General features: G+C 39.7%; 1 protein-coding gene across 4 annotated transcripts in view; it reads left to right on the top strand.

Annotated features, from left to right (window-relative positions):
- Positions 1-21,858, top strand: part of ncoa1 (nuclear receptor coactivator 1) — a 57,736-nt gene that overhangs the window by 31,106 nt on the left and 4,772 nt on the right. For 3 of the 4 annotated variants that reach the window (XM_056269222.1, XM_056269219.1, XM_056269220.1), the window contains 13 exons: positions 9,995-10,101; positions 10,258-10,435; positions 12,414-12,593; positions 12,752-12,850; positions 14,874-15,014; positions 15,707-15,854; positions 15,964-16,945; positions 18,277-18,442; positions 18,542-18,724; positions 18,835-18,958; positions 20,405-20,573; positions 20,667-20,969; positions 21,200-21,298. In XM_056269222.1, the coding sequence (XP_056125197.1) occupies positions 9,995-10,101; positions 10,258-10,435; positions 12,414-12,593; positions 12,752-12,850; positions 14,874-15,014; positions 15,707-15,854; positions 15,964-16,945; positions 18,277-18,442; positions 18,542-18,724; positions 18,835-18,958; positions 20,405-20,573; positions 20,667-20,969; positions 21,200-21,298 (2,879 nt within the window). The remainder of the gene's footprint in view (positions 1-9,994; positions 10,102-10,257; positions 10,436-12,413; positions 12,594-12,751; positions 12,851-14,873; positions 15,015-15,706; positions 15,855-15,963; positions 16,946-18,276; positions 18,443-18,541; positions 18,725-18,834; positions 18,959-20,404; positions 20,574-20,666; positions 20,970-21,199; positions 21,299-21,858) is intronic. The other variant, XM_056269221.1, reaches the window with a different exon arrangement.

Raw genomic sequence — 21,858 nt, 5'->3', positions numbered from 1 at the left:
CGCTCCACTTCTCGCTCACTGATATCAGAAACACCTCTCCGTCTTCGTTCCCCAAGGAAATTGCGAATAAAGTATTTAAGTATGCTTTAAAATCTCAAAAAAATTCTCCTCCTCATAATATATAGGCATATTAAATAAAAAAATAAAAAACAACATTAGGAGAATAGTTGCAATGTGGTTTATTGGTTAGTGTGCAAACTTTTCCTATGATATGCTATGCTTATTACATGGTTATCAGCATTATAAGTTAAATATCATTGCTGCTTTTTGCAGAGCATATTTTGTTTGGAAAGAAGAAAATAACTACGTTTTCATCAGTTATTTTATCTACGGGTCGCTACATTTCTTACAGATTTCTGCTCATTCGAAATCAAATACCAACAGTACTGTAAGATTACATTTGTTTGAATGCAATGCATTAGTGAGAAAGCGATTGCGTGTGTGAATAAGTGTTACCTGTTTAAAATGTGCTTTCATCCGATCCAGCCTGATCTCATGAAAGTGCGTATCTATAGCACAAATTTTATTTCTTGTAGCATTTATACGGCAAAAATAGTTTTTGCATGCATAGCCTATGATAAGCAGTTTTCGCGTGCATACGATACGCACTTCATGGCGAGAACGCACTTCACACCCATTATCCTAACCAAGGGGTTTAGTGTGTTTCATTTGCACGCAAAAACTATTTTTTGGCATATAAATGGCACGAGAAATAAAATTGGTGCTATAGATACGCACTTTCATGAGATCGTGTTGCCCGATCATAATCAGTAGGCTTGATAACTATAACCTCCCGCAGCCACTCATGTCCATCGGCGTCATCATAACCTTCACATTTTCACACCTTCACAACCAGAGTGATCCATCTGTATCATGCTAGCGTAATGTGTTTAACGTGTGAATCCTTACTAAAAATGCAGTGCTATAATGAGCCGTTGGCATGAATTGTACTCGTGATGGAGCGGTAGTGGAGCGCTCTCGGAGCGAGTGAAAACCACGACGCTCCGACTTTTAAAAAATCCGCTCCGCACTCCATTCAAAATCACACCGCTCCACTCCGCTCACATACTCTGGATTTGGGCCACTTCCATATGTGGAACTAAATCCGATGCAGGTCAGATGTTTTTCAATGCGACCTCAGTCTGAACAGTCATATCGGAATTTGTGAAACTTTCTGTAGAGCAATATTCGTCACAATTCTGCTCTCATGGGAGTCGCTTCAAAGATTTTACATACAGTATCTGACGTCATCAAGACAGTGATGTGTCAGAATTCATAAGTATTACAGTGACAGCTCCATGTACAAGCAACAATGAGGGCTCATGTCATAAATGTTTAAAGGAGCTGTATGTAAGAAATGTATTTCAATTAATCATAAAATGGCCCTGATGTGTCTCTAGACATTAAGAAATTATGTTCATTTCAAATACTTAAATCACTGACAACAGTAGTACGGCCACGATATTGTCATTTAAAAAGTGAAGTTGCAGCCCTCAACTGATGTTGATGTTGTCATCTTGTGTTTTGGCCTGAAGCCCCACCCTCCACCTATCTACCAATCACGAAGTCAGTAGTGTTTCGGCATCCGGGTTGCCAGCTCTGCTCTAGTTGAAAGCTCCTTGTAGCAGCCTATGTTCCTGCTGGATCCTGCAGCCTATCTGGCAACCTCGAGTCAGGGGGGAGGGGGAGGGGATACACAGCTCTACAGTAATTTGAAAGTGATTGCAGTACCAATTTTGGCCACAATCTTACATACAGCTCCTTTAACACTGCTCTCTTTTTCCGCATCCTCTTTTTTATTATTTTTTTATTTTTATTTTTTATATTGCCTGAATGCCTGCGCTTAAATTCGCTGGCCTGGCAGCAGATCACACAATAAAAAAACACATAATCGCTTACTTTAATGTCCTCTGTGTTTACTTCCGTATGACAGCGTGCTGTGTGACGTCTTTTGTTCTTTTGCACATGCAGGTCAGTTCAGGACTATGATTTGTTCGCACTGGAATCTGATTTTGGCCATGTTTAAAACAACAATGTGCACAGCTATACAAAAAAAAATTGATCTGAGCAATAAATCGGAATTGAGCACTAAGGTGCGCACCAAGAAATATTTTTATTTATTGTCTGTTCTGGGATCACAGTTCACATGTGTAGGGTCCATTTTACTATGTGTGGATGATTGTGTTCGTCTGCCATCACCGAAGACCATTTTTGACCCAGGAAAAACCCTGTATAGTGCATATAGCACTTGATATTTGGTTTGTTGACATCCCTAATCTGATTAGAATTTGTGTTCTTTCAGTCATCTTAAAGACTAATAGGGGAAATAAACTGAAATGTGAAACACAACAAAAGGTTTTTATCTGGTTGTTGGACTGGCTGTAAATCATAGTGGTGAGAACGACATTGTTCCCTCGTCACTCCTTTTTTAGGAGCTTCTAAATTGGTTGCGCAGGGCTTTTAGTGATATATTTTTGGGGGGCCCAGAGGATGATTATTTGCTTGCCTTTCTGGTTTGTTTTAATCAGTAACTGGACAGAGCTCTCAGACAAAGCCATAAAATGAAGAGAACACATATTATGTCCAAGACACACTCAGTGGTAAAGTACATTTTTGAAGTTCTTTATTAAGAAATTATGACTCTTATTATGCAAAGATGCATGAAATTGATTGAAAGTACAGTAAAACATTTATAATGCTCAAAGAAAAAAAAAAACTCAGTTTTTTACATTTAAAATATTAAGCAGCACAGCTGTTTTCACGTTGATAATAAGAATGTTACTTGAGCACCAAATCAGCATATTTTTATAGCACTTTATACAATACAGATTCAGCATTACAGGGTTAAACAGCAAAATAATGATTCAATAAAATTAAACATTGCTGTAAAGAAAATAGTGTTATTATTCAACTGAAGTCATTTCAGTGCTGATACCAATTGTATCAAAATCAATACCATTGTAAAGATCATCAATTATTAAATGAGTTCAATTTGGCTATAAAGCAGTTCCTCAGAAAACAGTGATGTTATTATCCAGCTCCATTCAGTTCTCATCAAATAGAGTTAGTGTAGTCAGATCAATGATATTGTTGAATATTAGGTGCAAATGAAATCATTATCATCGTCATGGGAACTTGCATGGGCAATTTTGGAGCAATCACAGAAGAAAGAAAATAACAGGTTTGTAACAACAAGGGTGAATAAAGGATAACAAAATTTGGCTTAACTCTTCCTATAAGACGACATTTGGGATGTTTGGCCAGTCTAGTGTTGACCAATCATTAGGGGATGTTAGCTCTTGTCAAAGGTTGACGTCTGTGTTATGTTTAAAGTCAGATCTGCAGTGATGTATTTTAGCTTTTTAAGACTGGTTGCTTAAGATTAGTCCTTGGTATGTAAATAATTCTTTCTGGGAATATGTATTTATCAATGCCATAAAGCATGCAGTCATAAAGGAATAAATGAAGATTGACTGTATATTTCAGCACATATTTAGTTATTGTATGCATTATTTTAATTGCACAACTCATGTTATGGTTAAATTAATTTCTTATTAATAAACTATAAAAAATAAATCATTGTCTTGATTTTCAAAGCTATATAAAATATAGTACACTTGGACTAGTTGGTCTGCCTATCAATAGACATAAGTTTCAAACTAATTTACCAAAACTGGCTTAGTTCTCAGAGAAAGAGTCTGGTTTGTTTAATGACAAGTCTTGTCAATGGTTAAATATTTTCTAAGAACTACCGATGAGACCTTAAGTTGAGTAAAGTCCTTGTGACCCTGGCTCATTTCCTTATCATTGATCGTTTCATTTGTTTGGAGATTATTTATGGTTGACCTTAAAGCAATATAATATAGTATTAATTGTATTGCCTTAGCCAGTACATGAAACTTGCCAGTATTTTGCTTCAATAAATGATTTGGATTGTTGTTGTTATTTCCCAATGAGAGGCACCTTGAAAACTTTAAAGTAAATTGAAGTGTGAACAAAGCATGTCAGCTAGCTCCAAATCACCCCGTTATCTCACACTTGGAAGTAATTCAGAACATGCACCCGGTCATTCTTCATTTCGACAGCGGTAAACATGTCATCTCATGATTTGCAGGCCTTAAAAAAGGGTTTTGTTGGCATGGCAAACTAAGAAGCCCCTGGAATAGTGAATATCATTTATGCAAAGAGGTCACGAGAGGCTGTTTATCCGAAGATCTAAAAATTCATCAATGTCAGAAGGTGGTGGGGTCTGCATATTAGGTGGGCAGGCACTGGCTAGCACAAACATTTTAAGATGTCTCTGGTTTCTTTGCAGGACTTTAATGTATACACCATAATCCTTTAAAATGGCACTTGACAGATAGTTGCTGGAACCGCTCTGCTATATCTGGCGCTGCAAGAGGAAATGCATTATTATCATTTGAAGCAGTGGGAAATGGGTTAAATTGTGTTGCATAGGTGAGCATAGGAAGATGATTTGCTTAAGCAAGAAGTGTAATCAGTTTCTATAACTATAAATGAAGGAAGATGTGCGACCACCTGTGGGAGGGCAGGGTAATACGGCACTTTCACTTTTTCACGTTAGCATAATTTCGAACAGTTTTGTGCTCCGATGATGTGCACGGATAATTACAGCATGTCATGTTTCATGCATTTCAGGTAGATTTGTTAATGAGAGCATTTGTAAACCTGTTGTCACAGACTCTTAAAGGCAGGGTAAGTGATTTGTTCCAGAAACATTTTTTGTTATGCCGGTTGAAAGTCATCAGCGTGTTTTATGCTATGCACTGCACAGTTAAACAGACCTCATTTACCGAGCACCGCAACCGAAACAGCAGCCACCTTTAACAGTTCCTCCTGAACCAAAACAATGCGATTATGCTGCATTCATGCCATAACTACCGTAATTTGTTAGCCTGGTTAAAACCAGACCATTCTCAGTTGTAACTGAGTTATGGTCTGGCAAAGCGTCATAGACAAATCATTTCCAGAGGGGCGTCACCAACGGACGTCGCGGATAGACCTAAACCCAATCAGAGCGATGAAGGAGATGACGGATGCAGAGCGGCGGAGAATCTCCGAGTGTTGTTCTTTGCTCGGTTTTTAACAAAAAGGAAACGTTCAAATCGCTTAAAACAGACGCGATAGCTGATTCGAACGAGTGATGTTCGACGGCGGCATCCATCTTTGTAATGTAGGCTACAAAATCTGCTTCAAAATCCCAGCGCTGTCGTCATCGTGTAAAGCCCGTCCCAACGTTTCTGATTGGTGCCGCGATTTCGATGGATTGGAAATGGGTTTGAATGAGCTCTTTGCCAGACTAACTTTCAGAGCAAATCTAAATTTGCCGGAAGTTGTCTGGGTTTTGCCAGGCTAGTAATTTGTAAGACATGGAAACCCGTGACATTATACTCAGAGCGGTTTGTTACTCAAATTTATGCGTTTCAATGGAAACCCTATCAACGGCGGAATTAACTGCAGCCATCAGGTGATACAGGTCAGTGCTCTTTAAGTTGTTTATGTTCATTATTATTGTAATGTTATGTGCTTTGAGACATGAGGTAGTTTAACGCCATCTCTCGTGACGCTTTAGTTCTCTCTTTCTGTAAGCCTCCATGTGTTTTGGAGGAAGTGTGGCTTTGTAGACGCTCTGAAGGGAGGGGATCAATATGCTTTTTTCGGGGGGCCGCAGGGGCGTGCGAGAGAACAGCCAATGGCGACGCTACCCTGCCCCCTGACCTTGTGCAAGAGAGGGCCTCTCGTAGACCTCAGCTTCCCCTCTCTTCCTGCGAGAAATAGAAACAGGAACTTGCCGCCCCTCCTATCCCTGGCTTAGGGTGGTGTTAATGTTGTCAGACAAGAACACACTTTCACCTCTTAAGCTTAATCTTTCAGATGTGTTCCATCATCAACCTTTAAAAACATGTTTACCTGGAAGGTCTCTTGGTACACTTTTAGGGCTGGGCAGTATGACATACGATACCTTGCAATGGTAGAAGTGTGTCTGTTTATACCGTGGTAAATATATTTTTGTGACAGGACTACTTTAACTAAACTTTAAGTGGAAGGGATGACGAAAGCTGGAGCAGGGTTTGTATTGGAGGCCATTTTTCCATTTGATTTTCCAGCAAAAAAATAAGCATATCATGATTTAGTCTGTCACCATGACATAAAAATACTCATACCAAGATTTTAACCAACCACCCACCTTTAATTCTAATCATCAAGCAGAGATGCTCACAAGTCTCTAACTAGAGTCCAAGTCAAGTCTGAAGTCTCTTGTGGTTATAATAAGCGTTGCATCACGTACAGCGACCCATCCAGGCTGCTTAGAACACTTCATATATAAGGAATTCAAAGCATGTAATGTTATTATGACTCCTTTATCTATTAGCATACAGTATCAGCTTTGATTTAGGTAGATAATCAGTGTAAACAGGCTATTTCAACATGACAAAAACACCAAGAATGCTTTACTTTTAAGTTAATATCTGTATCTGTAAAAATTGAGGTTCTGAAGAAAAAGGACTCTCATGTCTGTTGCTGAATTATAATGAAAGGCCTTGGCTCCTATTGTGCTGGCTCTGTGGAGCCATAAGACCAAATATAGAAAATGTTATAGCCTACCTCACAGCACTAAAATTGACATAGTGCAAAACATCACAGTGTAGCTAAATGCAAAACACTATTGGAAACCAAATGATGTGAAATACATGGTTCCCCATACGTTCATATATTTGTGGCCCCCCGCCACAATATCAACACTGGCTGACCGCCACACATTGATTTTCGATTTTTTATTTTATTTTTTACTAAGCCTATTTAAAATCGTATTTGATTGCAGAGCGCCGTAGCGCATTCGCGCCGCACTACCTCTCGCACGTCCCTCTCTCTCGTTCACCCATACCTCTCGCGCAGATACCGCATATTTTCCATTGAGCGCTTCTTTTATTTGGCCCGTCTTATTTGAAGTTTTTAAACCCAAAGCTTACGATGAATGGCACAGCAGCGGCCGGTGCAGTCGACATGTTTGTTTGTTGTCCTCTCATGTGTGGCCACGCGCACGTAGTACGTGTTATGTAGGCAGGTTTTAGGTAACGGGTCGGAGGGAGGGGAATAACAGAGAGCTCATCAGACGTTTCCTAAAAATAAACATTGTTCACGAGTCCCGCAGCTCGAGTCCGAGTCGAGTCTGAAGTCTTTCGAGGACGAGTCTCAAGTCGAGTCTAAAGTCACTGTGTGTGCGACTTAAGTCGAGTCCGAGTCTCAAACTCGAGTCCCCATCTCTGTCATCAAGGATCTACGCATTCAGCTTAAATTCAGAACTACATCAGTAAATTCTTCTGATCTGTCATGGAAATATTTCCAACCAAATATTTTGAGACTACTTCAGATCGATCCTGTCTGTGTGTGGGTATGAAAAAGTTTGCACACTATTGATGTGTTTTCCAGATGATATGAATGAGGATACTAGGATCAAATGTCACTTTTAGTTGGATGAAGGGTACATCAAAGACATTTTTCACATTTCAGCCATGCTCTCATACAACACAGCGCACTTCATTAACATTCCAGCCCCTCAACAAATGCACATAAAAAAAAAAGAAAATCAAAATCCGTTTCAATTTGAAACCTGAGAAATTAAGTCAGAGCACAATTCGCATGAAAAGGTCATGAAAACCAGCAGCCATTAAGCTATTGCTCTCTGTTTAGTTGAATGCCTGGATAAAATTACTTGGTTTTATTCAGCTCATTTTAAGGATTGTGCATGATGAAATTTGTTCACTTTGCCATTCTTATTTAAATTGACAGGATGTATTTAGGAGGAGGAGAATCTTTACACACCTCACACTTTTATCTGTGTCAATTCGGGAAGTCATGATCCGATTCTAGAATAATTCTCGATCCCTCACAATTGTTATTATTTTTTTTATTACATTAATTCGTTTAAACATTTAAAAATATTTCATGATGCAGAACCTTGATTGGTTGTAAGATGGTGTAGAATAAAACTTAAGCCTTTTTTGTGCTTTGCTGTTAAATGCATCTCAACTCTAAAAAATGTTTTGTTGTAATTGATCCAGAATCGTTTGAGAAGGAATTGCAATACTCGACTAGATTATAAGTGGTGTCATGATCTTGAGGTGTTGTAGGTGGTTGTCGATTGTTGATATGTACTTGCTAAGGTGTTTTCAGTGTTTTTTAGCATGTTGCTATGTGGCATGTGCCTGCTAGGGTGTTCTAGGTGGTCACTCATTGATCCACGCCAAAAGAGCACTACTCTAAGTTTCTGTGTTCTTCAGGTTTTTAGATATGGCTCGGATCCGTCCCTCAATGTAAAGGTGCGATCACATTTACTGCTGTTCTCCGAATTTTCACAGACAGAATCAGCAGTTTCAACAGGAATCCGTGCCGATTTTGCGACAGGAGTTGACTTTTAAACCAACAGGAAACTGCTTGGTTTGAAAGACTTCAATGTGTTCTTTGCTTCGTTCATCTCTAAACTATTGACAATCAGTCCATGAGCAAGACACCTAACCCCAGCTGCTCCCGACGAGCTGGATGGCGCCTTGCATGGCTGACACCGCCGTCGGTGTATGAATGAGTGAGTGCATGGGTGAATGTGAGGCAGTATGTAAAGCGCTTTGGTGGCCATTGGGTCTGTGAAAGCGCTATATAAATGCAGTCCATTTACCATTTTACCATTTAACAACCCAAAACGCCTGTTCCTCTCCCACCATACTGACTTCATTTTAAACTCTTGCATTGCAGAGTTCAGATCGAAACAAACCAGATTGATGTCGTCGCTGAGTTGAGCGCTCTGCAGAAGTTCCTCAGCGAGAGCTACATTGCTATTATGTGTGTAAATACGGCGCTCAAGCTCTGATCTAAATTTAGCCTTTCCCTCAAGAAATCTTCACTTAGAATGCAGCCCAAAACAAACAGTCTCGTCCTCTCTTCTCTCCAGCTGCTGGACCGAGTCGAGTTCTCAAACGGTCCTTCAGAACCTTTGATCTCGAGAGGAGAAAGAAGGTTAAGTAGTTTGGCAGTAGAATAATTATTGACACTTTCTATCAGCTCTTTGTGTCTAACTGGGATGGGAGTGACCAAATTGTGACTGTTTCTCAAGAGTGCTCTCTGCACTTACTGCTGCTGGCTCCCCTCCAAAAGTATCACTTTGCTCGCATTAGTCTAAGAGAAGCTTCCGCTGCGTAGCTTTCATCCACCCAGTCCAGGAGAGGAAGGAGGACAATAGTGAAATGATGCACGTTTCTTTGTGTGGGAATAAAAGGCACTAACACATTAGAGAAAGCTCTGACAGATAGGGATGCATAAGATTTGTTTGGAGGGTGTGGATTATGTACACCGCAAACTAAAACCTGCTGGCCTTACATCAGGAACCAAAATTCGAGGCCACAAAACTGTGAATGTGCATTTCACCGTACCAACAGAAAGTGCATATAAATCCAAACTTTCATTCAAAAGGTTAGGGTCGGTGAGATTTTTTTTTTAAGTCTATAATTCTGCATTTATTTGATCAAAAATACAGTCATAAAGTAATGTGAATTATTTTTACAAATTTAAAAACTATTTTAACAAATTTTTATGTAATTTGTTCATGTGACGTCAAAGCGAAAATTTCAGCAGTCAGTGTCAGATGATCATTCTAATATGCTGATTTGGTGCTCAAGAAACATTTTTACTATCAATGTTGAAAACAATTGTGCTGCTTAATATTTTTGTGGAAACTGTGATGCATATTTTTTAGATGCACTTTTTTTTCTTTTCTTTTTTTTGAGACCATGATGATTTTTTTTTGTTGTAAAATTATAAATGTCTTTACTGCAACTTTTGATTTATTGCATCCTAACGGAATAAAAGTGTTTGCGTATTTCTTTCAAAAACAAAAAACTCTTGAATGGTAATGTATATTCATGCTCTCAAGTTTTGGTATCACTTACCAAGGATTTGAAATTTCTTTGTGTGCCCACAGAGAAAGCAGCTCTGATGTCTCTAGATGATGAGGTGCAAAAGAGTGACATATCGTCCAGCAGTCAGGACATGGTGGAGAAGGAAGCCCTTGGGCCACTCCTTTTGGAGGTATGTTGAACTTTTCGGACTGTTTATCTGTAGAAAAGACTGATGTCTGAGTATTGCCGTAGCCTGGCCCATTTCCTATGGTTGGGAATATGGCACTTCAGTGCAACATACATCTTATTTGTGTCCTCTATCTCTATTCTCTGCCCGCTCCACCAGGCCCTGGATGGCTTCTTTTTCGTTGCGAACCGCGAGGGGCGCATTGTGTTTGTGTCTGAAAATGTCACCAGTTATCTGGGTTATAGTCAGGAAGAGCTGATGACCTCCAGCGTCTACAGCATCCTTCATGTGGGAGATCACAACGAGTTTGTGCGCAACCTGCTACCCAAAAGCCTTGGTGAGTCTCCCGGTGAGGACGGAAACAGTGAAGAGCAGAATGATAGATAAAGGCCCCAATATACTCGCGGCGAAGTTCTTTTTTGTTCTTCGCATAGGTGTAAAAAGAAGATTACTATGGCTGATTTTGCTACTGCCCAAACGTTATCATGCGACAGAAAGCTTGAGCTCCATGCACAGGACCATTTGCCTGCCTGAGGCTATGAATTGATTTGTTTGATGTATACAAAAATAAAAGTAGGATTTCAGTAAAATAAAGATTGAGATTTTAGTTTTTCAAAGAAAGAGTTTGTTTTATTTCTCACATATTTTTAGGTAACTGGTATCAATGTCAGACAGGTTTGTTAAATAGGTTGCCAGGTCTTCTTGGATAAATGGAAAACCTGCTTAAAGAGGTTGTTCGGGATTATCAAGCAAGTCATATTTCTCACGCAATACGGGGATGAAGAAAGATCTTTTTGAAGATAAAACGCATGAAATGGTGCAAATATCTTGTAAAAGACATGAAAACAACTAACAGATTATTGAACTATCAAAAGATTTGTGAGTGATTTAGTGCACAGAAGAACTCGGTCAAATAAAGTTTCTGTCAAACAAATTAAATGTATAAAAAGGGCAGCTATAAAACGCCACTGTTGAGCAGCAGACAGGTATTTGAAGCCGCTGGTGTTTCTGAAGTCCCAAGAACCTATCCATGTTGGGTACATTTGGATTCAAATGTATGTACAAGCTGTTTTTTGCCGGTTGTTGGAAAAAATAAAATAAAATGAATAAAAGAGGCACGGTGTAGATACATCGCAGGTGGCTTGGAAGACGTGGGTAATATATGGCTAATCCATTTTGCAACATAAACTGGAGGTAAGCAACAGTAATTTGTAGCTAGTTTGAACTACAGAACTTAACGAATGTTTTTTTTTTTTTTTTTTTTTGCTGCAGATGAAAAGGTTTAAACTTCTGTTTTCGCGCAGGCGGGAAAAAACACTTGCTGCGTCCCAATTCGTCTACTTGTACTTTGCCCTAAAAGTATGTACTCTTTTTGTGAAGAAAAAGTACATACTTTTGAGTGTGTAGCAAAAGAGTAGGCAAGCTTTAGGACATACTACTTCGTCATCAAATCTGCCGCGTGCATCCTGTCACCGTAAACTGCCCTGTCAATCATCTTGTCACAGTTAAAATCAATGTATCAAATCCTCCATTCAATGTAATTTAATTTCTTACCGTTTCGGAGAGAAATGTTGTAGCACGTTCACCTGCCAGTCGTGAGTCTTTCATGCGGAGACTCTCCTCATGTGTTTGCATTTCAATAATGATGCATTTAAAAGTTAATGGCTAAACGCTTTACAAAAGTTCACAATGCTGCTGCAGATGCAATATAATGTAGCCAACACTGAATAAATACATTTTTGTCAGATTAGATACTGATAATGAATCACTCAAACCCCTTTATCTAAACCACTCTACATAACCGCCGGACTCGCGCGTCCTCCATTTTTTTTTAAACACTTTTCACTCGTGTTTGTAGTTCTAACCGAATCTTCGTCCATTGCGCGATGGGTTGTGGGCAATATCAGCCGTTAGAGTGCGCATCGATCTGCACTTCGGATTCTGACCGGAAATAGTAGACCACCCGGGTCTCTTTGGAACACTCATTTAAACATACTACGATTTGGGATGTACTAATTCTATTTTCGAATACCATTTAGGACAGATAGTATGCGAATTGGGACGCAGCAACTGAGTTTAGTGCAATCGGTTCGTAGCTCTGCTTGAACTGTGCGATATAAACACGAGAAGCGACCAAAATTTTATGCCAGAAATTCATCCGACCATCCGATTGCCGATCGGGAGAGGTTAATCGCCTCTTGTTTCTCCCTGTACACTGCACTCAAAACGAGTGTATGCCCGCCTTTACACTCCACTGGTGGTCTTATCTCGCACTTCTCTTCACTTACCTTTCTCATCTGTGTGTGTGTTTTCAGTAAACGGTGTTCCATGGCCTCAGGAGCAAGGCCGGAGGAACAGCCACACGTTTAACTGCAGGTTGCTGAAAAGGCCTCCAGATGAGGTGGACACAGAGAACCAGGAGGCCCGACAACAGTATGAGCTCATGCAGTGCTTCACGGTCTCTCAGCCCAGAGCGGTGCAGGAGGAGGGTGAGGGTAAGACCACACACACACTCATAAAGTCATACCCATATAAATATTTAGCTTAGTGCAGGGTTGACGTGCCAGTGTTCAAATCTGAAAACAGTTTTTTTTTTAGTTTTTATTATGGCTGGGTCACTTTGTTCAAACCATGATGTCTCTGTTGTCCACAGACCTGCAGAGGTGTTTGATATGTATAGCATGTCGAATGCCCCGTCCACCTCAGATCCCTGTCAGTACGGAGTCCTTCATCACCAAGCAGGACCCTACAGGTAGTGTTTCATTACACACACACACACATACTAGACTTAATATAAAATATTGTCATAAGCTAAACCAAAGACTAAACTATTGATTTACACATTTTAGCAAATCAAAAATAAAACAACTATTGCAAAGCAGAAAACAGTAGTTGAAAAAGCTGTTGTCGAAATAAAATTGATTAAAAATAAATACTGTAGTTAGCGAGAGATACTAGTAAGGTTTCTGATAACAAATATGGACACAAATATTCACACAGGAGGACAAACTCCTAATTGTTTTTGTATGCAAACATATTAGATGGACTCTTTTGGCCATCTCATGCTTTTGCTGTATGTCTCACTGGCTGTGTACGAAATCGCCCCCTATACCCTTAAAGGAGTAGTTCACTTTTTAAAAAACTTTTGCTGATAATTTACTCACCCCCATGTCATCCACGATGTCCATGTCTTTCTTTCTTCAGTCGAAAAGAAATTAAGGTTTTTGATGAAAACATTCTAGGATTTTTCTCCATATAATGGACTTCATTGGGTACCAAACGGTTCAAGGTCCAAATGACAGTTTCAGTGCATCTTCAAATGGCTTTAAACGACACCAGACGATGGATAAGGGTCTTATCTTGCGAAACGATCGGTCATTTAAAAAATAAATAAAAAAGTTAAAGTTTTATGAGCATAAATGCTCACCTTGCTCTGTTCTGTGATGCGCGTTCGTGACTCTCCTGTTCGAACTCGTTCATCAAAATGAACAAATCTTTTTTCGAGTCATTTCGTTCATTTAATGAACGAAATGACTCGAAACTAGACTCGTTCAAAATTAACAAATCTTTTTTCGAGTCATTTTGTTCGTTGAATGAACGAAATGACTCGATGTCGAGTATAAACAAGGCTTTACTCCGTGTCAGCACGCGCTCTGAAATCTAAATTTGCCGGAAGTTGTCTGGGTTTTCCCAGGCTACTTTAATAGGGCACTATTTGAAAGGACAGCTGTTTGTAGAGATGTCCAATACCATCCAGTGCACTCATTCAATCCCACAATGCACCGCAATAACGAGTATATAACCGTTGTACGCTCAGCGGCTAGAGAATACCCATAATGCACCGTGACCTCGTCTCACCGGAAGATGGCGCCCGCAGCTCAATCAACCATCAATCCATTTTCCAAACCGCTGGTCCTATGTGGGTACAGGGGGCAATTTCGAACACAGCCACTTTTTTTTCTTTCTTTTTTTATCTGGTTTTTGTAATAATGATTTTGATAAACACTTTTAAAGGGGTCATATGATGCTATTTTAAAGGTTAATTATTTAGATTTCTGGGATTAATAAAAAAAAATTCACATACTGTACGTTGTTGTAGCTCCTCTATCCCCTGTCTGTCTGAAACATGCTAATTTCTAAAAAGCTCCTCCTTCCGAAAAGCTCACAGTGCTCTGATTGGCTAGCTGATGTATTATCTTGACTTCAATCGAGGCGTTTTAGGCAGGTCTGGTTTATTCTATCCTCTGTTAGATAGAATAAATGGATCAGATCATATACATGCACAAACAGATACATTACATACTACAGGAAAAGGAAAACATTAAAAAGCACCATAAGACCCCTTTAAAATGCATCTCCAGACGTCACCTTCCATTTGAATGCGCTCTATTTTTTTTTGTTTTAAATTCCAAACATTACATATGTGACGGGTACATTGAGCTTGTACGTTGTTTCCTGTGATTGTCATTCCTGTGTAAATACAGATGTGGCTTTGTTCTTTAAAAGTCTTGCTTAGTTTTGTGCAGGAGAAGAAAAAGAAACATGCTGGAGAAGAATAACAAACATGCAGACTGAAACTGAAACTATGCTTTTTCTATTCTTGCACAAGGAAGCGCAAAACTGTTTGTTGTTAAAACTGCAATGTGAAAAGCTTCCTCTTGAACTTCTAGTCCTGTTGACAAAATCGAATGATCTTTCTCTCTGTGTGTGTGTGTGTGTGTGTGTGTGTGTGTGTGTGTGTGTGTGTGTGTGTGTGTGTGTGTGTGTGTGCGCAGGGAAAATCATCTCTATTGAGACGAGTGCTCTGAGGGCCACAGGCCGACCAGGTTGGGAGGATCTGGTCAGGAAGTGCATCTATGCTTTCTTTCAGCCTCAGGGCAACGAGCCCTCCCATGCCAAGAAGCTGCTTCATGAGGGTGAGCACGTTCACCTCCGTTCTAGCCATTTTGAGTAGTACTTGACATTTTAAAGCAGCGATGATTAGACCTTGTCTTTCTTTACCTAGAGAACCATTACCTTTTTATGATGTATTTGATGATTGATCAATCTGTGGATTATTTCTTCATTTAATCGAGTAGCCAGTTTTTATTTGCCAGAAAAAGCAGTATTATTTTCTTTCTTTTATTGAAAATTCAATATTTTTTTGATATTATTATGTTATTATATTATATTATTTTGATCTATGCCTAATGCTTTCCTCCAATCAAAGTGCAAAAAGAAGTTTATAAAAAGAAAAATGGATGTATGAATATAGGGTTTACATAACTATTCATAAGTTTGGAGTCTATTTTTTAATGTTTTTGAAAGTCTCTTATCTTCACCAGGGTTGCATTTATTTGATCAAAATATTCAGTAATCAGTAGTATAGTGGAATATAGTGGAATATTAACAATTTACAATAACTGTCTATTTTACAATGTATTCATGATGACGAGGCTGAATTCAGCGGCCATTACTCCAGTGTTCAGTGTCACATGATCCTGAATCCTTCTAGTATCCTGATTTGGTGCTCAATAAACATCTCTTATTATTAACAATGTACAAAATGGTTGCGCTGCTTAATATTTTTGTAGAAACTGTGACTGATTTAATCTGTTTGTGTTGACAGTGATGACCCACGGCACGGCCATCAGTCCTCTCTACCATTTCACACTCAGTGACGGGACATCCCTCAGTGCGCAGACGCGCTGCAAATTCTGCTGCCCCCAAAACCCAGATGTACAGCCCTTCATCATGGGCATTCACACTATAGACAGGTATCCTCTCACAGTAACCAACACAGAGAATGTCTCTTTAATTTATATAAACACAGCACACAACGACTATTGGATCCCTCATATTTTTTTATTTGAATGTGTGTTTTAGGGAACACAACACTGCTAGGTCTCAGGAAAACACTACCCCCAGCCTTCCATCTCCTGCTGCCCCGCCCTCCCGTTCACCTGCCCTGCAGCCCTCCAGTGACCTCAGCCTCCATCTCAACAACAGCAACGGCACCTGTGCCACTCCTGGACCCCCCACACCCACTCCACCAGGCTACCTGACGCCCAGCCGTGTTGGGCCCTCCCAGCAGGTCAGCAGCCCCTCTCCACTAGGCAGCCCGCTCACATCCACCTCTACCTCATTCATGTCGCCCCGACCTCCACGGGGTAGCCCGGGCCTGGCCAGCAGCCCACGTGTGCCCGGCCATCCTTTTTCCCCCTCTACGCCCGGCATTCACTCACCCGCTGGTGGACTGACCAGGCAGCAATCTAGTGGCGATGGTGTCGGTTTCTCTCTCCCTTCTCCCCTGCCTCCCAGACAGACTCCAACCCCCAGCAGCTCTCCGGCACGTCAGCCACCGGCCAAACCGCCGGAAGCATCCACCGATGAGCCCAAGACGGTAGGCAACTCCAAACTCAACCAGCTCTTGGACGGCAACCCCGATGCGGGTGCCTCCGAACACGACCCTCAACCCCGTTCCTCACCCATGTCCCAGTGCCCAGGCTCTCACCGCAGCCTGACCGAGCGCCATAAGATTCTGCACGGCCTGCTCCAAGACAACAGCCCTGCAGATGCAGGCAAGGAGCTTGACATTAAGAAGGAGCCTCCAACCAGTCCCAATGCGGCCTTGGTAGCACGGGGGCTCGGGAAGGAGCCCCAGGACCACCAGCTGCTACGTTTCCTGCTGGATACGGATGAAAAGGACCTGGAGGACTTGCCTCCTCCGGCCGCTCTCAGCCTCCAGACGGTCAAGGTGAAGGCCGAGAAGAAAGGGAGCAGAGAGAACGTCCCCTGTGCCGCTGCTGCAGCCACCAACGTGTCTGCAATCGCTTGCTCACCTCAATCCAGTGGCAAGCCCAGTCCGGTATTTACTTCCTGATTTATTCCATATTTGTACTTAATGAAAGAATGTCTAAGTACATGTTACTATGCCACAACGACTAAAGCCTTAACATTATTGATAAACTTCACTACTCGAGTTATGTTTACACTATCGTTTAAAGGTTTTGGGTCGGTAAGATTTTTTTGTTTTGTTTGTGAAATATTACACTTTAAAATAACTTAAATTTTAATGTATTTTATTCCTTTGGTAAAACTGAATTTTCAGCAGCCATTATTCCAGTTTTTAGTGTTTCGTGATCCTTCAGAAATCATTATAATATGCTGATTTGGTGCTCAATTAATATTTCTTATTACTATTAATCTTGAAAACCCTGTGGAAAAAACATTAATTTTCTTTGATGAAGTTTAAAAGAACAGCATTTATTTACTTTAGTAACATTTTAAATATCTTTACTGTCACTTTTGATCAATTTAATGGGGCCTTTTTTATATTTAAAATAAATTTATTTTTTAATTTTTTTAATCTATTTGACTCCAAACTTTTAAGAAGTACTACGTTTACTCCTGCGCATAGCTTTTAAATATGGTTTGGCTGATAGAAATTTAGTTTGCCAAATTTATTTTTTGTTTCGTAAGTGATAACGAGAACGAGGTGAAAAATGCACATCACAATACATAAAACATTTTAATTAAAAAATATTGAAGAAAGCTTAAAGAATTTTATTACAATTAATGTGTACTCATAATTATTTCAGAAGCTCAGGTTTTCACAACAAGGTCAGATTTCACATGTTTTTGTTGAATGTTGTTGACAATGATGAAATATTTGAAATGTTTGAATATTTGGTTTAATTTTGCACATTCACATCACCAAAAAATTATTTTCATCAGCTCAAATAAGATTCCATTTTAGCCAGAGTAAAATTGACTAAAATAAATGAAAATGTCATGGAATATTTAATGAATAAATTTTTTTGTTAGTCATAGTTTTTGACAAAAGAATCATGTTGTCTTCTCATTTGCATAAAGTTAAGCTCTTCGCAACTTTGTCTTGTTGCTGGATGTGCCCTTATCCCATCATCCCTGGCACAGGAAACGGCTGTTTCTTATGAAAATAATTTGCACCATGAACTCCCCTTCAGTGTCCTACTGAACATATTAGTGATACATTTTGTAAGCCTTATTCTTGCTGGGTTCCCTCAGTTACTGGTGTTCTTGAACTGTCAAACCCGTGTGTTGTTTTGAGGCGGTCACGTTTGGACTTTATCTTTCTTGTGCTCTGGTGTGCCTTTTGATGTCGATGACCTTTGCTCTCATTTCCACTCCACCTCTTGTGTGTGTTTACATGAGTAGCAGTTTCCCAGTACCGATCTGGACACTTTGAACCAGCTCTTGCCCACTCTGAGAAGCTCTGTGGGATGTAAATCTATAGAGGAGCCAGTGCTCGTCCAGCCCAGTGACGACAACCTTTCCATCGGGGTGAATGTGAAGAGAGAGTCACCAGGAACATCAAGCCAAGGTGAGGCCTGTCCCACCGAAGTAATTATAAAATTCTGAATTTTTCATTTATCTTAAGTCCTTAATAACTGCTTTTCTCCTTCTCCACTTCTCTCTGTAGCATTTCCTGATGGATCAAACCTCTCGAATCAGTCCTCTTTTGAGTATTGTGACCCCTCTACACCAAACCAGGGTCAGGTCCAGGTGCCGGATCTTGGGCAGACAGACCCTTTCCAGCCCTCAAAGGAGAGCAGCAGCCCCTTTGCCAGTTCAACCAGCCTCAACTCTTTCAACACCACCACAGGTACCAAATTGAATGCGCCAAAACATAAACTTTTAAAATAGAAAGGATTTGAATAGCAGGCCAGGGGAAGAAATAAGATTTTTAACTAAATGTAATCATATTTTACTCAGGTCTGGCCAAGCTGGAGCTTCCTGATTCTCAGCAGCAGTTCCAACCCTTGACCCTGGTTGAACCAATGACCTTCGATAGCAGCTTGGACAGCCAGACACAGGCCCCTCTGTCCTCTCCTCAAGAGTGAGTGTTTATGGATGTGATTATTGAATTCAATTGTGATTTGCACACAAATTTCACAAATTTTGTTATTTTATTTTTTACACATGGAAAAAAAAATACAAATGTTTCGGCTCTCAGGCCTTCTTCAGTGTATGAGGTACAGTGATTATTGATGATAATCAGGCTACAGGAACTGGAAAAAAAAGATAATTGATATAGTATATTATAATAAATTATAAATTAAAAATGTTGCTGTCAGATACAGAAATAATGTGCATTCTTGTGTCAAATATTTAAAATAAATATTTTCTAATTTTAACATTCATCTGTGAGTATAAATGAGTTGAGACTTAGTGTTGACAAAATAAGCATATACTGTAGTAATTAATCACACGTGTAGCTGTTTTTCATTGGTGCTGCTAACTACTATAAAATTTTTATGTAAAATAAGGCAAATTATCTAAAAATCCCACGGTTACTTAAACAGTACCAACTCCATCACCCAAATTTTTATCATGGTTTTGTCACCAGGAAATATCAGCACATTTAACTGAAATCATATTTTAGTATTTATTAATATTTTAAATTAGCTTTTATTTTTATATTTTCAGTTTTCATTTTAATTGTAATAATTTAAAGGGTTAGTTCACCTTAAAATAAAAATAATTCTGTCATTAATTATTCACCCGTTCCAAACCCGTAAGGCTTTCGTTCATCTTCGGAACACAAATTAAGATCTTTTTGATGAAATCTGAGAGATTTCTGTCCTTCTGTTGACAGCTACGCAGCTGACACTTGGACAAAAAGTTCATAAAGAGATCGTAAAACTAATCCATATGAATAGAGCGGTTTAGTCCAAATTTTCTGAAGAGACTTGATCGTTATATATGATAAACAGATTGAATTTATGCTTTTATTCACATATAAACATTGATCAGCAAAGATAAACAAAAGCTCAACCAAAAAGCTGAAGCTCAAATGTGCTGCGTAACACGAGAATGAACCTCATTGGCTCTCGCACGTTAAGCGAACATGCCTTAGCCTATGTTCACCACAACTAATTTGTGAGTTGATGAATGTTTATATGTGAATAAAGGCCTAAATTTGTTTAGGGGTTGAGTGATATGAACTTCATTTTGATCAAATAAGCAGTGAATAAGGCAAAGTCCTTTTAGGCAAGTCATGTATAAATTGTCTCTGAATAAGGTGAATTGGCACATTTGTGTTAAGAACATTCTAGTAAATTATCTCTGATTTATGTCAATGTGTAATAGTTGCTTTTTTTAAAATTACTACTATAATACTGTAGTCCTTCAGTCACAGGGAAGAAAATGTGCATTTTCACCAAAATTCTGTTTACCTGCCAGATCAGTTAACCCTGCAAACATGACATAGAAGTGGCAGCTGCCTTCCTTCCACTCTTGATCAGAATCGTAGACCATCTTGTTTGTTCTCTGCACTACGCAGGCAGTGCGTTCCGTGTCCACTGGATGAGATGCTGTGTCCGCCCACCACTCCCGAGGGCCGCAACGACGAGAAGGCCCTGCTGGAGCAGCTGGTCACTTTCTTGAGCCGGACTGACGAGAGCGAGCTCGCCGAGCTGGACCGAGCTCTGGGCATCGACAAGATTGTTCAAGTTAGTATTATAAGAAAAAAAAATCTTCTCATTCATTTTACCAGAACAAGAACAATGTGTCTAAGGTTGACTGGTTTACCGCCTTGCCTACAGAGTGGAGGTCTCGAACCCGTCATCCAGACCTTTCCTCAATCTCAGCCCCCAACACCTGTACCCATGGACCCCAAGCTGCCCAGCTACCCCTCTCAGTTCCCAACCTCACCCTCACAGTTCCCTGCTGAGATGGGCACAGCACAAGGCATGAGTTTCGGGGCCCCACGGATGGCGTTTCCAGGCAACGTAAGCATTACGGTGCGGCCCGGCATGAACCGAGCTCCTGGTGTGCCCAACCAGCTGCGACTACCTCCTAACCAGCTGAGACTCCAGCTTCAGCAACGTTTGCAAGGCCCACAGCAGGTAGATCTTCAGCTTTCACTTCATTGTGCAATAATAAATGTGAACACACAATGTCTAAATCCTCCTCTTGGATTTTGTTGCACTGTGTAACAAATCCAGTGAATGCTTTTGATTTCGCCCTTTTAAATAACATGCTGTGGAACTAACCTATTCTTTTGTCGAGTGCAGCTGCTGAGCGAACATGATTAGTTGCTCTTGTTTAGTGGTGATCTATCTCCTCTCCCCATCAGCTCCAGAACAGGCTTGCGGCCATGGGCCAGTTCCCACAGGGGGGGCATGTTGTCATGGGGATGCGTCAGGGCATGCAGCAGCCTCAGATGCCCTCTCAGGTTAGCGTCGCATGCGCCGAGACAAATTATGAATGCCATTTATAGGGATGTAAGCATTTGCTCTGACAGGTTTGATTTGATTACGATTGTAAGACCAGATCTGAATCTTGGTCAAAATTTGGTTTGGTTTGATAATTTTGTTCACAAGTTCACAAATCCTGACGATGCAATCACTGCTATTATTTATTTATTTATTTAAAAAGCTGAATTGTACATGCATATAATATTGATTTTATTATAAATATACAGAATATTTAGTGTGTGTGTTTGTGTGTATATATATATATATATATATATATATATATATATATATATACTAGTATTGTTTATTTCTTACTTTGTTATTATGAACTATACTGTTATTCATTATTAACAGATAATATTAATTATTATTCTGTTTAAGACAGTCATTGCTAGTATTTATTGTTTTATATACTTAAAAAAGTATAATATTAATATTATTTTTATAAATAAGACACATTCATTGGTAGTATTCATTATTTGTTTATATTAGTGCTGTCAAATCGATTAATCACGATTAATCGCATCTAACATATAAG

Source organism: Rhinichthys klamathensis, unplaced genomic scaffold (assembly GCF_029890125.1).
Source record: "Rhinichthys klamathensis goyatoka isolate OS25496 unplaced genomic scaffold, OSU_Roscu_1.1 h1tg000281l_1, whole genome shotgun sequence".
Classification (NCBI taxonomy): domain Eukaryota; kingdom Metazoa; phylum Chordata; class Actinopteri; order Cypriniformes; family Leuciscidae; genus Rhinichthys; species Rhinichthys klamathensis.
This window is presented reverse-complemented; position numbering and strand designations above follow the sequence as displayed.